A 15,328-nucleotide genomic window follows, 5' to 3' on the forward strand; every position below is an offset into this window, starting at 1 on the left:
TGATCTTCTGGTGATTGGTGGAGGGTCTGGAGGCCTTGCGTGTGCAAAAGAAGGTTTGTATGTGTAAATAACAAGAGTTTTGTTTTAGCTTAAGTAGTGTTTATGAAAACTAAGAGAAGTGTTACTGGTAATGCTAAAGCTTTTTAATAAACGCATTATTCTTCAGTCCCTGCATGTTAATCATTAACTCAGCTCCACAGTTAATCTACAAATTAGTTCACACCCTTGGGTGGTCTTGTTTGTCTTTCCTGTTAACCTTTAAAAAAATATTTCTTCTTTTGTCACGGGAAGATATAACAAGCTTTTATTTGACTGTTATTGCAAAATACTCTGAGTGCCTCCAAGATACTGTATTTTTTAACTGTACTGTTTCTTATTTATGTGTTAAAACAACGGTCTCTTCAGACTGTTTCCAGGATTGTTTAACTGCTGTAGAGAGCCCTGCCCTCTTTGTTACTCAATGTAAGGCGCTCAAGAACCCACAGGTTCCTTAAACGTCTCATTTGGGGTCAAACTGCATTTTGGGGGTTGGTGGAAGCTGCAGGCTCTCGTCTGGGTTGTTAAGTGCCTTCTGGAGAATCTGCTGACTACATAGGCAGCCTGGGTCCCTCATCTGGCATCTCAAGTTAGACAGTAAAAACCAGCAGCTGTCATCTCCTATACTCTCTGTCTGTACCTGTGCTACTAAAAATACTTAGGTTTGTGTGGTTTTCCCTCTTCTGAATATCTTGTCTTGCTTTTTTTTTAAAGCTGCTCAGTTTGGAAGGAAAGTGGCTGTTTTGGATTATGTGGAACCTTCTCCACAAGGTATGGAAGAGAAATACTAGGATAATATTTGGAAATGTGTATAAGACGATTGCCTAGGTGAACATATTGCTCCAGGCAGCAAAGTGGCCAAAGCCAGCCTGCTTGATTAGCTTTTAGTAGAAGTCCTTAAGCATAGGATTGTACTGCTCATTCCTTCCAGTGATGTCCCAGCTCTGCCTGCATCCCCTGCACATTAAGATTGTTAGCAGTGTTTGATATTACCACGTGTAGTAGACTTTGGACTTAAATATGTAAGAATATTCTGTCAAAGTGTCATTTATGATTTCTAAAAACTATAAATTTTGTCATGTTGAGGCTGTTCATGTACAATATGTAAAATAAGATCTGCAAATCATAGAATCATAGAATAGTTAGGGTTGGAAAGGACCTTAAGATCATCTAGTTCCAACCCCCCTGCCATGAGCAGGGACACCACACACTAAACTATGTCGCCCAAGGCTCTGTCCAATCTGGCCTTGAAATCCAGCAGGGTTGGAGCATTCACAACTTCTTTGGGCAACCCATTCCAGTGCCTCACCACCCTCACTGTGAAAAACTTCTTCCTTATATCTAATCTAAACTTCCCCTGTTTAAATTTAAAGCCGTTACCCCTTGTTCTACCACTACAGTCCCTAATGAAGTCCCTCCCCAGCATCCTTGTAGACCCTCTTCAGATATTGTGAATGTGTAGTAACTGGATCTTCAGAGCTCTGAAAAACATCTTGAGACGCTTTGAATTTTAGAAGAAAACAAATGAACACAAGCAGAGTTAGGAACTGATTTGTAGGAGATAATAAACTGTATGTTGTTTCAGAACTTTTTAACTAATTGCATGAACAACCTAATTCTAAGTAACCCAACTACATTAAGTTACACTAACCTGATGCATTTACTTTTCCTTTCTTTTTTTTTTTTATTTCCAAGGAACCAAATGGGGACTTGGTGGAACTTGTGTGAATGTTGGCTGCATTCCTAAAAAGCTTATGCATCAAGCAGCCCTTTTAAGGGGTGCCCTTAAAGATGCCCAACACTATGGCTGGAATATAACCCAACCTGTTCATCATACCTGGTAAAGATTATTGCCCATATCCACTCCTATGTGCTGCAAATGCATAACAACTTTTTCCAGTTGGTGTTTACTTAGGGACAGTTAAGTAAATTAATTTTGCATGAAGCTTTTTAGACTGCTCCTTGTTTAAAACACAAGTCTGTATTTACTGGTTTATCAGGGCAGGTATGTGACTTGGATTTGATAATTTACTTTTATAACAAAAAGTACTATGGAGCATTCTTAATATCTAGCAATTGCATAACCTGAATTTGTGACACCACGACTTCATGTTCAATTTCTTGTTTTGTGATAGGTCTGTGATGGCACAAGCTGTTCAGAATTACGTGAAATCCTTGAACTGGGGACACAGAGTGCAACTACAAGACAAGTAAATAAAACTTTCAAGTTCCTATTTCTTCTCATAGGAAGGAGCTGCTCTTCTCTTTGTAGAATTGCTGAGTTGCCTTTGGAGTTTCTCATTAGAGCTAGTATTTTTTTCTGGGCAATAGTGGTTGGAAGTTACCATAAAGCTTTCTAACAACAGTTTAGTGATCACGGAATGCTCTCTTTAATCTGAAGAGGGTTTGCATTAATATGAAGCAGTCAGAATTTTTTCAAGGTAATTTCAAGCTTGTCCATGAAAATTTATGTGTCATACAAGCCCACAGATACCACTATACCAGAGCAGCTGGGGATTTTTTCTTTCACTGCAGAAAGCTTTTCAGCAAGCATTTCCTTTTATAGAGAAATTATTAATCTAATAGTATATTAATTTGACAGGTACTAGTCTTGTGACTGCTGCTGAGTCACTACTGTATGCTCTCAAATGAGCATTATGTTAGTAATGTTATAGATACCAATGCTACGGCTTGTGGAAAATGTATCATTTGAAGAGGTCAGTAACCTGATCCGAAAGCATGTTGTGAGGTTAGGTACTCTGCTGTGTGGAGGAGTTAACCATGATACAAGAATTAAGTGGCAAATTATGTGACAGAGCTGCAAACAATCCTATGAAATAAGATGCTTGCTTCCTTTTACTTTTCTTGCCAGTTTGCTATCTTTCTTAGCACTTCAGATGTGGAAAAAGTAGCTGATTGTATTTCGTTCACATTCATTGTTAAGTGTGCATTTATGTTGCTGTTTTCTTCTAAACAGGAAGGTGAAATATTTCAACATGAAAGGAAGTTTTTCTGATGCGCATACAATCCGTGGTTTAACAAAAGCAGGTAAAGAGGTGAGGTGCTGTGCTGTGAACGAGTATCATTCACTTCAAATAGTTCATGTCTTCATGTGTTGGGTTTCAGATCAATGGGGAGCTAGACTGTACTTTTACAAATTGTTTTAGGTATTGAATATTGTTATGGTGTGGCAGGTTTGTATTTTCCACCAGGAGCACTGTTTATGAACTTGTCTGTTGCCTGCTGAGTCCTGAGCTTCTAACCTGTGAGATGCCATTACTTTTTCTCTGCAGGTGGAAATACTGAGACAAAATACTATTTTCTTTTTTTTTGGTCAGAGTCCTACTGCTTTGGTAGATGCTTACAGATTTGTGAATAGGACTATCATCTACTTACGGCTCTGAGCATTAGATCAGCCTCAGATGTTTTTCTTCTTTGGCTGTATTGTAAGCTTTCTAATACAAAACTGTGTGCGGGAGGCAATTATACCAAATGCCCAGCTTCAAGCAACTGGGTCGCCTAACAGAATGGTGCTCATTTCTGCAAGAGACTGAAAGTGCATTTTAGCACCTTTTTGAGGGGAATTATATACTGTTACTGGTTAATACCAGCTTGAGAGAGCAGGTTTTTTTGGGTAGATGCCTAGCACTTCTGAGAACATGCTGCTTTGGAGGTAGCTTAACTCCAGGCCCTAGAGAGAGAATTCACTTGCTGTGATCTCTGTGTGTTCTGTCCTAAGCAAAAATTGATTTAAAAAAGCTGCCATTTCTGCACAACTGTTGCTTCCAAGTGGTCATCAGAATCTTGCCCAGTGTAGGAACAATTGCAAACCAATATTAAACCAAAAACTGATACAGAATGTGCAGGAGAAACACCTGCATGTATTAGTTTATATTCTAGTTATTAGATTATTATTACGGAGTTTAGTTTATCCTTTTTTAGTGCATTGCTGATTATTATGTCTTATAAATAGCATGTGATAGTGCCAGCTTCTCATTTAGCACTCTTGTACATACATAAAATATAAAGGCAGATAAAATTATTTCAAATGTTTGATTTTTATTTTTTATGTTTGTTCGTAGACTATTGTTACTGCAGAAAATATTGTCATTGCTACTGGAGGAAGACCAAAGTATCCTACACATGTAAGTTACTCTTGCCATCTAACAAATCCAATGGCTTTACTGGTTTTGTTGCAGATGATAATGAATATTTACAGGATAAAGAATGTAATTATAAAGTAAGACATGAGAGATTTTTGAACTTGTGTGAAAAATTGTCTTTTATATAAAGGCAAGGCTTTTCAGAAAAACATTTCCATAGAAAACAATTTGCATCAGTTTAAGTATATTGATCTTGCTTAGAGCTGCAGGATAATTCAGGTTGGAATGGATCTCTAGAGGTCATCTAGTTCAACCTTCTGCTCAAGGAGGTTGGGGTCAGCTATTGAGTGAGCTGTAAGGTCAGATCATGCTTAGGGCTTTTTGCAGTCAGGTTTTGAAAATTTCCAAAGATGAAGACTGGATATCTGGGCAACCCCAGATTTATTCCCCTTGGTCTACTGGCCATACTTCAGTCCAAGTTGCTATTAGCTTTATTTGCTGCCAGGACTTGCATTGTAGATTCAAGATCTTACCTGTGTGATCACAGATTGCAGGTGCACTGGAGTATGGAATCACAAGTGATGATTTGTTCTGGTTAAAAGAATCTCCTGGAAAAACGTAAGTTACCTTACCATGGGCTTTACAGATGCTGGTGTTTGTACTTTTTCTTCATGGCAAGGTGAAAAATGTTTGAAATTGCCTTTTATACACCAGTTTTTCTGTCCCTCTCTTTTCTTTCTGAAAATTTGTTTTGCTATGCGTCAACATCATATTGCCAAACTTCATTAGTAACTAATTAGTGCCCACCACCACCACCACCACCACCCCCTTCGAAAATTCCCTTCTAAAATCAAATTAAGTATGAACTTTCATCAGCTTGGGTTAAGGCAACTTGTTTGCTGTAGCAATTATACGTGGAAGTCACAAGAGGGCAGCATAAACTTAAACGATGGCTGTGCTGTCTCTGTTCCTTGCTACGGGTCTGTATGACATCGCTCTTCAATTAGGAAAGAAACTCCAGCACTCTTAACTGGTGGCAGTTCTGATAACAAAAGAAAATATGAGGAGACAATTGGGTTACTTTTGCCTTTTCTTATGCCTTGGGAGCTACTGTTTAACTGAAATACTAAACAATAGTTTTTAATGGAAATATTAAAATGCCATAGTCTTTGTTTCTCACAGCACATAGTACAGTAAGATTCTGAGTCAACATTGCACTACAGGACAATTTCCTGATGCAAATAATTGTGATAGGAATTACACATTTGCTAGCATGGAAGTCAGATAGTACTTTTTCCCCCCCTTTTCTCTATTGATCAATTCTAGAAAAAACAAAGTATATATAAGAAAGAGAACTGAAACTGTTATACTGATGTTTTGAAAGAAAACAAAGCTACCATTCATGGCTGTGACTTTCTAATATAAAAAATGCACTGTGTTAAGCTAAACATCAAATAGATAAACAAGGCTCCTTGGTGCAGTTTGAAAAGGAAAGTAAATTTGCTGTTGTTTGTAGTCTATCAGTCACCTCTTGAATTTTGAGAGCGTGATTTATGTGAGGAATTTAAAAAAAACTCAAACCAAAACACAAAACACCAAAACCCCCACAAAAACTAAACATAAGATTTATCCCTGTAAGATGTTTCTGTGAAAATGTGGCTTTTGTCCAGTTGCTGCTAATGCAAGTTGTAACAGTGTAATGTGGGAGTCTAGTGTTTATATGTTGCATTCCTGAGATTTAGTCAAAATAAGCCTGCAGGGGCTACAGTAGCATTTCTGTGCTTTATCAGGCTGTGTCCTAGCAAATGAAGGAGGGAGTTGTTGAAGGTTTGTTTCTGTCAGATTTGTTTCTATTATAAATATTCCCAAGGTTCAGTTTAACACCTTTTGTTTTTAGTCTGAGCTCTGTTGTACTTACTCTTTCTTTTCTTCCTCTCCAAATGGACATATCTCAGCTACAAATTACATGCCTGGGGGTTATAGAACTGTCAGTCCTGCAGTTATTCATATTAAAAAGAAAGCAAACCATTAACCAACTTAAAAGTCCCTTAGATATACAAACAGTGTGAAGAAATTCTCGCTACTGAGATGAAGGCTTTTGGTAGAGTGAATAAGAAAAGATGCCTTGAAATATATTCAGAATGAATGAGAGATTGAGCAGGTGTGAAGGAGGTTATGTTCTGCTTTCTTAACTTTACTATTAGACACTGAAAATGCCCAGGAACCCTCTACTCTGTAGAAGAAATTGTGAATAATGTGGTGCTGATACTATGAATGAGTGCCAGCTGGCATCCAGTTATCATCTAATGAGAAAGAAGAGCAAACATATGTCCAAATTACAGATATTCTCATTCTATTCCCTGTTAATCTTCGCTAGATAGTTCTTTATAGGCAGCATGTGGCTTTTTGCAGCACTTCCCAGGAGCTACATGCTAAAAGAGAGGGTGCTCATCCATTCGCAGATGAATCAGATGCTCTTTTAAATGCTGGTGGAAAAATGTATTTCCTACTATGTTAAATTGTTTGCCAAATGTAAAATCCAGACCAGCAGATTTTAATCTCTTTAGTTCAACTTGTTCTCTGTACACCTTCAGAAATTGTATGTTTTTATTATAGGATAGATAGATGTTATCTAGGGTCTTCTGTGAGAAAACGTGTTATACTGACTCTGCAATCCCTGGGGCTTACAGAGCAGCAACCCCCATGTCTGCACTGCAGTTCTCAGAAGTTTAAAAGCACCTCTGTTATAATTAGGAAGTGGTGCAGGTTCGTTTAGGGTAAGATATAGGCCACAAGCCGGTGTTTCGTCTACTATTTTTGTTCTGCTGTCAGCACAGGATAGACTGTGTATGAAGAGGTTTCTAAGTATTTGACTTGTGTCTGTCTTGCAGTGTTGTAGAAGAATAACTTTCCTAGGGATGTGTGGCTAGTCAGTGGCAGGGCTAAAACAAGAAGTCAAATTAGCTGCCTGCAGAGCTCCATTGTGCCTCTAACATTTGCTTTTAGTTGCTATACGTGTTCACATATAAAATATTTGAATTTTCTAAGGTTCTTGATGTTCTTCTATGAAATAGATTTCTGTCTATTTGAGCATATATACGAGCAGTTTTCCTGGTAACAGGGTGGAGCAAGGATCATTGTTTTGTAAATTTGAGTTAAAATTGGTGAATGATACCTCCTCATAAAGGGACTGCAATGAATGCACCACTTTATGTTAGCCTTCAGTTTGTGTGTGTTTTCCATGGATTTAAGGGTTTATGTTTATTTTGTGGAGCACCACACTAGTGTATGCTACTTCAGCCAGGAATCAAGCAAAACACAGAATACAGAACTGTGTGGGATGTGTAGGCCACAGTTTGATACTTCCCATTTGTTCCTCCTTGTGATTTTGAGTTTGTATTTTGATACTTAAGTAGATTTCTAAATTCAAGTAAATGTTTAAAATGTCTCGCTTTCCAAAACACAGTTAGCAAACTACTTCTTCCATACGCCGAAATCCAAAGTTCTTTTTTTAACTTTTGAATATGGCTTTTAGAGAGACCTTTTTTTAAAAAAAAAAAAAACCAAAAAAACCCCAAAGTAAACAGAAAAAATGTGCCAAACATTGAGGTGAGTCCTGTAATGGTGCTTTTTTTCCTAGTTCAATGTAACAAAAGACTTTGTTGTAAATGGAAATATTATGTGGAATGCATCTCCAAACTGTGAGATTTTAATAAGACTGCATAACACATGAAAAGGAAAGAAACGTAAGTGCAGCATGTCTGGCAGCTGAGTGTCAGTTTTCTTAAAAATAATTAAAAATATGTATTTAATAAATAAGATACCTCCAGAAATTTTGAGATACAATGAAGTTCAGCAAGACTGCTGCACATCTCTTTGTTTATATGTTGCCCACTGTCTTGGAGGCAATGGTGCTGAGGTGCTGTAAAGGTGAGGCATCAGCAGCAACAGGCACTGTGTGAAAAACCTGTCAATGTCCACTCCAGATGTTTCCAGCAAAGCAATTGAAATATTTGTGATACTTCTTAACCTTGCTGGTTTCTCTTGAGTTGTTCATGGCTTTCTTCACTTTGTCTTTCAGAGTATGTGTTTAAATACCTCGTTACAATATAAAACCAATTCTCTATGTCTTAAAATCCTGTTATGTTTTTTATCCTGTTAACAAAATAAGCCCACATGTTATAGCACTGTCTTTGTTGGAGTGGACAAGCCCTGCTCTTTCTTTCCAATACCACCACTAAATCCACTCCTCAAACCTGTAGTTTTGTAGCTACACATACTTCAGAAAATTATTTTTTTGATTTTGCAGAGATATGCAAAAGCTCATTTCACTGCTTTATTCTTTTTTTCTTTTCTTGTAACAGGTTGGTTGTCGGAGCCAGCTGTATCCTTTGAAAAAGCTGTGATGATTTATGATTATAAGCAGCATAGCTGTCCTTCCTATGAAAGCTCAGGTTTCAGAATTCCTTTGCTCATGCCACGTAGATGAGTTGGTAATAGAATAGTAATAGTTTTCTATTCAGTAACATCATGGGAATTAAGGTCAACTGAGGATAAATTCTCAGGATCTTAAACCAATGTCATCTATGAGGAAAATATTCTAAGGCTTTGGAGTTTTATTCTATGCAAAAAAAGCAAGCTGAAGATGTCTGAGAGAGGAGAACTTGCTATCTCTAGGTAAAAAGCCCACTTAGTATACACTACCCTTTTATGTTGCATTGAGATGAAATTGTTGTTTCTATTTATTTCCTTAACTGATGCTTCACTAGATGTTTCACTTGAGTGTGCTGGTTTTTTAACGGGCATTGGATTGGACACTACAGTCATGATGAGAAGTATCCCACTTCGTGGGTTTGATCAGGTGAGTAAGGAATATCTTGCATCTCCTTATGTAGCAAATATATTAAAAAGTATAATTGATTATTTTTGTTTCCTAAAGAAAAAGTGTCTCCAGACATTTCCTAGTATGTGCTTTCTGAAGAGAAACTGTGTAAATTTTAGCTCTTGTTTTCCAGTCATCTCTCTTGATACTGTACTCAGAAGAGTAAATATGTTTTTTTCTTTATTTTTTTTCTCTCCCACCTAGTTGATAACAAGATTGAAAATGTTGGGAAGCAAGGGAGGGGTTAATGGCACTACTAAAAAAATACTAGACAATCTCTTTACTCCTGAATTTCTAGGAGTTTCAGATATTTAACATGTAGTTCAATGTGGAGTTCATTATTATGAATATAAATAAATCACTAAGATGAAAGTTTGTAATGACAAAATTGAATTGAAAATCTTGACCACCTTCAAAACAGTGGTAGTTATAACAGGTAAAACAAGTATATAGTGATTTCAGTGGAACTATCAACCCTAAGCTGGAGAAAATTAAAACCAAAAACTTTCAGGCAGGGAAATTTAAAGAGAAAAAAGCATTTCACAATTTGGAAAGGTTTTGAGGAGTTTTATTTAAAAGTATAAATGGTCATGATTGTGTTGACAAAACAGAAAAGAGTTTTGGCCAGAAATCCGTTCCTGTATAAAGAGAATAAAAGCAATAAAATGAGGGGTAATAGGTTTAAACTTAAACAGGGGAAGTTTAGATTAGATATAAGGAAGAAGTTCTTTACAGTGAGGGTGGTGAGGCACTGGAATGGGTTGCCAAAGGAAGTCATGAATGCTCCAACCCTGGCAGTTTTCAAGGCCAGGTTGTACAGAACCCTGGGTGACATAGTTTAGTGCGAGGTGTCCCTGCTCGTGGCAGGGGGGTTGGAACTAGATGATCTTAAGGTCCTTTCCAACCCAAACCATTCTATGATTCTGTGATTCTATAATTACAAATAACATCAAGAAAAGGCAATGACAAAGAAGGTTTTGTATAGGATTTGTGTAAAAAGCGTATCTGCTTAAAGAAGTAATAGAAGGTAATATAGCAGGTTTAGGTTAAAGATAAATTACTGGATGCAAGGTTGTAGCCTCTGGTCTCCAGGTTAGAGGATCTCTTTGATGGCCTGCTAGTCCTTCTGGTGCCTAGATCTGTAGGGAGAGTATGGTAAAGGTGATTGTGAATCTTCTGTCCCTCCAAGATTTGATGTTAACACTACTTTGAAGGAAAAGTTTCTATCGTGTTCTTAAAATGCAGAGAGTTCTGGGGTTTCACTCACCAATGCAGTGAACTTTTTCCTTGAAGTTTCCAACAATTTTTTTTCTCAAATCGCTTTGGCAAATGTCAGCTTCAAGAATGAAGACTGTCCCCTTGGAAATAGTATTTTTAGAATGGGAATGAATGTATGTTAACTTGGTGTCATGAATTAGATTTTTTTTTTTTAAATGCTTAATTGCAATAGTGCAAAACATTTACAGACCAAAGTTGATGAAAGTGTGATAGAATAATGGCCTTGTTTTTAAGAACTTCTTTGCACACAGAGTGTGTAGGAAAATCATTCTCATGTGTAACAGCAGAGTTTTTGAGGAGGGTATATTGCTGTTAGAAGGAGCAGTGACAAGTACCACTGCAGGTAGTGACAGCTCCTGGTTGCATGCCAGCTACTCCCACTTTGAAGTGGCTTCCTTAAAACTAGTGGCATGTGTACCAGAGTTTGCAAAACATTGTGTAAGAACGTGTGTTGGGATTTGCACTCGTCACTGAAGGAATCTACACCTGTAACTGCATGAGATCTAAGCAAGCAGGGAATAGTGTTAAGAGTGTGTGTGTGGCACTTCATAAAACACAGTAGGGCTGTCTCTGAGAACTCAATCCTTTGTAGGCAGGAAGAGCACAATGGACATTTCAAGGTTAAGAAAGCATTAATAGAGATAAAACAATTATATTCAGTTTGTAGTCACATTGAGTCTGATGGAAACTGGTTAGTGATCACTATATAGTGAGCTGTCATGTTTCTGAGGAGACAGAACTCTGCTGTTGCCATCATATGGGTTAATACCAGCTTCCAAAATAAAGTTTTGTAAGCTGAGAGCTTGCATGTAGTTGTTCGTGTGAGTGGCTTTGTGATAATATCCTTTAAGTAATAAACATATCCTTTGACAAAGTGCAACCTGAATTACAACAGAACCATTCAAATATCCAAAAAGCAATGACATCTTTGGATAAACCTGTCAATGCACCACTTCACTGCTTGACTGTGGTGTGGCATTATTTCAAACAGGCTCTTAGGACAAAAGTATTATTTCCTTTTTGTAGTAGAACTTTCCAGGAAACCTTAGTGATTCATAGTCATTGCAGAGAAGTGACAGGTGTCATGGCAAAGGGAAATATTTTTCTTCCTTAGCTTTATGGAAGTATTTAATTCTCATTGAGCTGCCAGAAGATGGTAATTATGGTAATGTTAAACTGAATGTGCTCTAGATGCCTTTTTGTATAAGCAACAAATGAATTAAAAGCAACTGGTTTATTCACTCATTATCTTTCTTAAAAAAACAATTTGAATATTCAGTTGTAAGTCCCTCTTGGAATGGAGTTGCAGGTCATAGTAGCTCAATAAATTGTGTTGACAACACAGAGTAACTGAGTGACAAAGAAGGTTGAAATGTGCGGTGTATTTACTGTGTTTTCATGAAGACAGCTGAAGGAGTGTTTTACATTAAAAAGGTTGTATGACTGTGTATCTAAGAATAACTTTCTTTTTTCCCCTATCAACAGCAAATGGCATCTTTAGTAACTGAGCACATGGAATCTTACGGCACAAAATTTTTAAAGAGATGTTTCCCAACCAAAGTTGAAAAATTGAAGGGCAACAGATTGCAAGTGACCTGGAAAAATACCGACCTGGGCACAGAAGAAACCAATTGCTTTGACACGGTCATGTGGGCAGTAGGTAAATTTGATTATCTTAACATTTCTTTGCAATGCTTTCCATTCTGCAAATTAAGTCCCCTCATCATGTTGTACTGGACCTCCCTTTTTCTATATATATTAAATATATAGTGACATAAACATTGACAGTTTTTTAATTCTTTTCTTGCATGCCTGACTTCTTCACTTCCAGTCTAAAAACACATGAAAGTTACAGTGGATGGAAGAAATCCGTGGCAACTACTTTTGCATGAGCTGCAATAAATGGCAGACCATTTAGCCTTCCTTACATTCACTAGAGGGTGAGAGCATGAATTCCAGCAGCCTCTGTGATGTAGATAGTGTTCTCTAAGTCCACGCTCTTGATTTATTCATGAAGCTATTTGCTGTAAGTTCCTATTTATCCTGTTCAAGAGGCTTCCATTTCTTCTAGGATATTTTCTAAACTGTACTGCTTATATTTATTCTACAGCCATCATCCAATTCAGAGAAAGAGAAGTACTTGTCCTTAAAAATCTGATTTCATTGCAGGGACCCTTGGGACTTCAGGGCTTTTTGAAATCTGGATCGGAACTTTCACATATCAAACCCTTCAGAACTGATGTGTGATGCCTAAGTTAAGCAGTTTTGAAGAATTTTTGTGACAACTGGCTATGAGCATAGTCATCGGAAACAGGAGTTAAATCATTTTTTTGTCTCCTTTGAGTCAGATGCTACTCTTTCTGTATCGCCTCCCTAAGCTGCTTTTTTGTTCTGTTTTATGTTGGCCCTCAGTTCCTACACTGGTTCACATGAACAGCAAGCCCACCAGAATAGGAGACCTTTGGTCTTCTCTGCTTATAAAGCTTTGGGAATATCTGTAATTCTAGGTAAATAAAAGATGCCTACAGGTAGTAGTGATATTTGGCAAGCAGATGATATCTTACAGACAAAGTAAATCGGCTTAAACTTGCTGTCCAAGATATCTGTTCTGATGCAGAAGAAATATCACTTCTGCTAGCAGCTTTATCAGTTCCTTTAACTGCTTCATTTTTATGCTATTCTTTTTATCTGACATTACTGGTTTAGAGTAGTGGCAATAACAGATAAAGTTAAATTCTTATTGTAGAATAGATCCATTACAGGAAACAGGAACAGATCATTTACAGCTTTTTTTATTTTGTCCAGTGGACTAAATCTGTTGTCCCCTTCCCCTAGTTAAGTCAGTTTTATATCTTCCTAATACCCCAAACAGAAAGCAGGTTGTGTATTGTGATAAACATTTTCTTTTGCTTACTATGATTACTATTCTCTTAGAAATGTAATGGGCTTCTATAAATTGTGGAAACAGCCTATAATAATGGCTTATGCTCACCAGAACCTATCAAAGACACTAGTGCTTACCAAGAGCAAAAAAGATTGTGCTATGTAGAGATGTGACACCCCTGAAAACTGTAGAATAATATTCATGAGGTGAGATGAAAATGGTTCCAAAACATGCATTTCTAAATGCCGTATTTGATTTTTCTCAAGCTTTCTGGCAAAAGTACACTGAGATGGAGTCACACCTGTGAAATGTCAAGTCAGTTTGTTTACTTTTGTCGAAGAAGGAAAAAAGAGCTATTAAATTGAAATAATAAGAAAAAAATCTTGGTTTAATGTTAACTATAACGAAATAAGCATGATATACTATTGCAACTCAGTTGTAATGTGACTCCACTCACTAGTTTGATAGGGAGCACTACATATATTGTAGCTTTTGTCATAGATTTGAATTACAATGGATTTAGAAGCTGCAAAATTAATAGTTTGAGGGTTTGGGGGTTTTGTGTTGATTTCTTTTTTCCAGTGTTCAAATTGGCACTCTACCCTTAAGGATTAAACACTTTAACAGTTAAAGCTGGTTAACTGATGTGCAGTCGATATGATTCATTGTTTTGCTCTCTATCAACACACCCACACCAGGTGTCTCAGATAATAGGCTGGGAAACTTGGTAGTGTTGAGGATTTCCTGTCTGCAGATGTGCCAGTTACAATACTGATTGAAGAGAGTCAGCTTGGAGAGTTAGTTAAAAGCAGCCACTATTGTTAACTAGTTGTAGCCTGAATTATAGTGGATGTTTCCTTAACTTTTGTAAAGCACGTCATGGGATTTTAATGGGATTTTGTGAATAATGGTTGAAATACATACTGGCAGTGGCACATAGTTTGAGTTTCGTTCTATCTCCTCACATAGGCCCTTGGAAAAAAATTGTATTGTGTTTCTATGAGGAATTTTATCTTCTGGAATGTGTGATTTTCTGCTTGTATGAATAAGCCAGTAAAAGCAGGCACAGTGCTCTCTTTGCTTTTTTAGTAGCTTCTTTGAACCAGTCAAAATATTTGAGGGGAAAAAAACTCTAATAATCTCATTTTTTTATACCTTTTAATGTAGTTTAAGGGTTTCAATCCAAAACTTTTGTAAGTAACTCTTATAGGCCTGTTATCTTGCAGAGTGGCTATACTGTTATATTACAGACCAGTGAAACAGCTCTTTCTTGACTTGTGTTTGTTTCTGCCTGTCTAATCCTGTAATATCCTTCTGTCTTTTACTACTGCTCTCTTCTGCTTTTGTGAGAATTCTTCTGAAATGATAAAGTTTTAATATTTTTCTTTTCATTCAATGTGGAACCAATAAACTTTTAATATTACATAGTATTGCCCCTGCCCTTAAGGACACATTAATGTGTTAGGTGCCTAATATATGTGAGCTGCAAAGCAGTGGTGAGGGTGTGCATGTACAGACTGAACACAGGGTCTTCATCCAAAGAAAAGGGTAGAGATTGGTGCCTTTATAAACAGATGCAACTGCTGAGTTGCAGGACAAAGTTGCAAAAGACCAAAGTTTGTAGAGTGGGTTTGTTTCAGCTATTGGAGGACTGAAACTTGTGGATTGAATGCTGCAGTTGCAACACAGCTCGTATATAAAAGGAATTGGTGAGTAGTATTTCCAATAGGTGGCAAAAGATCACTGCTGTAACCAGAAGTTGATTATTCACAAAGTCCTTAGAAAAGATACTAGTGGGGTCCTACTGTGCAGAGGAGCAACACTGAATTGGTGATTAAAATACGTAGGTGTTTGCAAAATAACCTAGAATTAGTTTGACAGAGAAAGTGATGTAGTGTGCTAGTAAAACACAGTAGTAGTGTAGTGTGCTGGTAAAACAGAAAGAGCAATGACCAGCAGCAGATTTTAAGTTTAGCTTTGCAAAGAAAGTTTTTTCCCTGATGAGAGCAGCAGAGCAACCATTTTCAAGTTCCATTGCACTCATAAGCTTATAGGAACACCACTTGTCTTTGGAATAATATCACCTTTGCCATGAAAAGAAATTATAACTTTAGCTGAACGGGTATCAGGTGTTGCACATCATGG

At 37.2% G+C, this 15,328-nt stretch overlaps 1 protein-coding gene across 1 annotated transcript in view; it reads left to right on the forward strand.

The window, feature by feature from the left end:
- Nucleotides 1-4: 4 nt before the first annotated feature.
- TXNRD2 (thioredoxin reductase 2) overlaps nt 5-15,328 on the forward strand; it is a gene marked incomplete at its 5' end in the record, with an annotated part of 31,292 nt that continues 15,968 nt past the window's right edge. Inside the window, 10 exons of the mRNA XM_010018175.1 lie at nt 5-53; nt 751-807; nt 1,732-1,876; nt 2,172-2,246; nt 3,014-3,092; nt 4,119-4,181; nt 4,687-4,757; nt 8,504-8,523; nt 8,909-9,000; nt 11,785-11,959. Coding sequence (XP_010016477.1) covers nt 5-53; nt 751-807; nt 1,732-1,876; nt 2,172-2,246; nt 3,014-3,092; nt 4,119-4,181; nt 4,687-4,757; nt 8,504-8,523; nt 8,909-9,000; nt 11,785-11,959 — 826 coding nt within the window. The remainder of the gene's footprint in view (nt 54-750; nt 808-1,731; nt 1,877-2,171; nt 2,247-3,013; nt 3,093-4,118; nt 4,182-4,686; nt 4,758-8,503; nt 8,524-8,908; nt 9,001-11,784; nt 11,960-15,328) is intronic.

Source organism: Nestor notabilis, unplaced genomic scaffold (genome assembly GCF_000696875.1).
Source record: "Nestor notabilis isolate BGI_N333 unplaced genomic scaffold, ASM69687v1 scaffold12687, whole genome shotgun sequence".
Classification (NCBI taxonomy): domain Eukaryota; kingdom Metazoa; phylum Chordata; class Aves; order Psittaciformes; family Psittacidae; genus Nestor; species Nestor notabilis.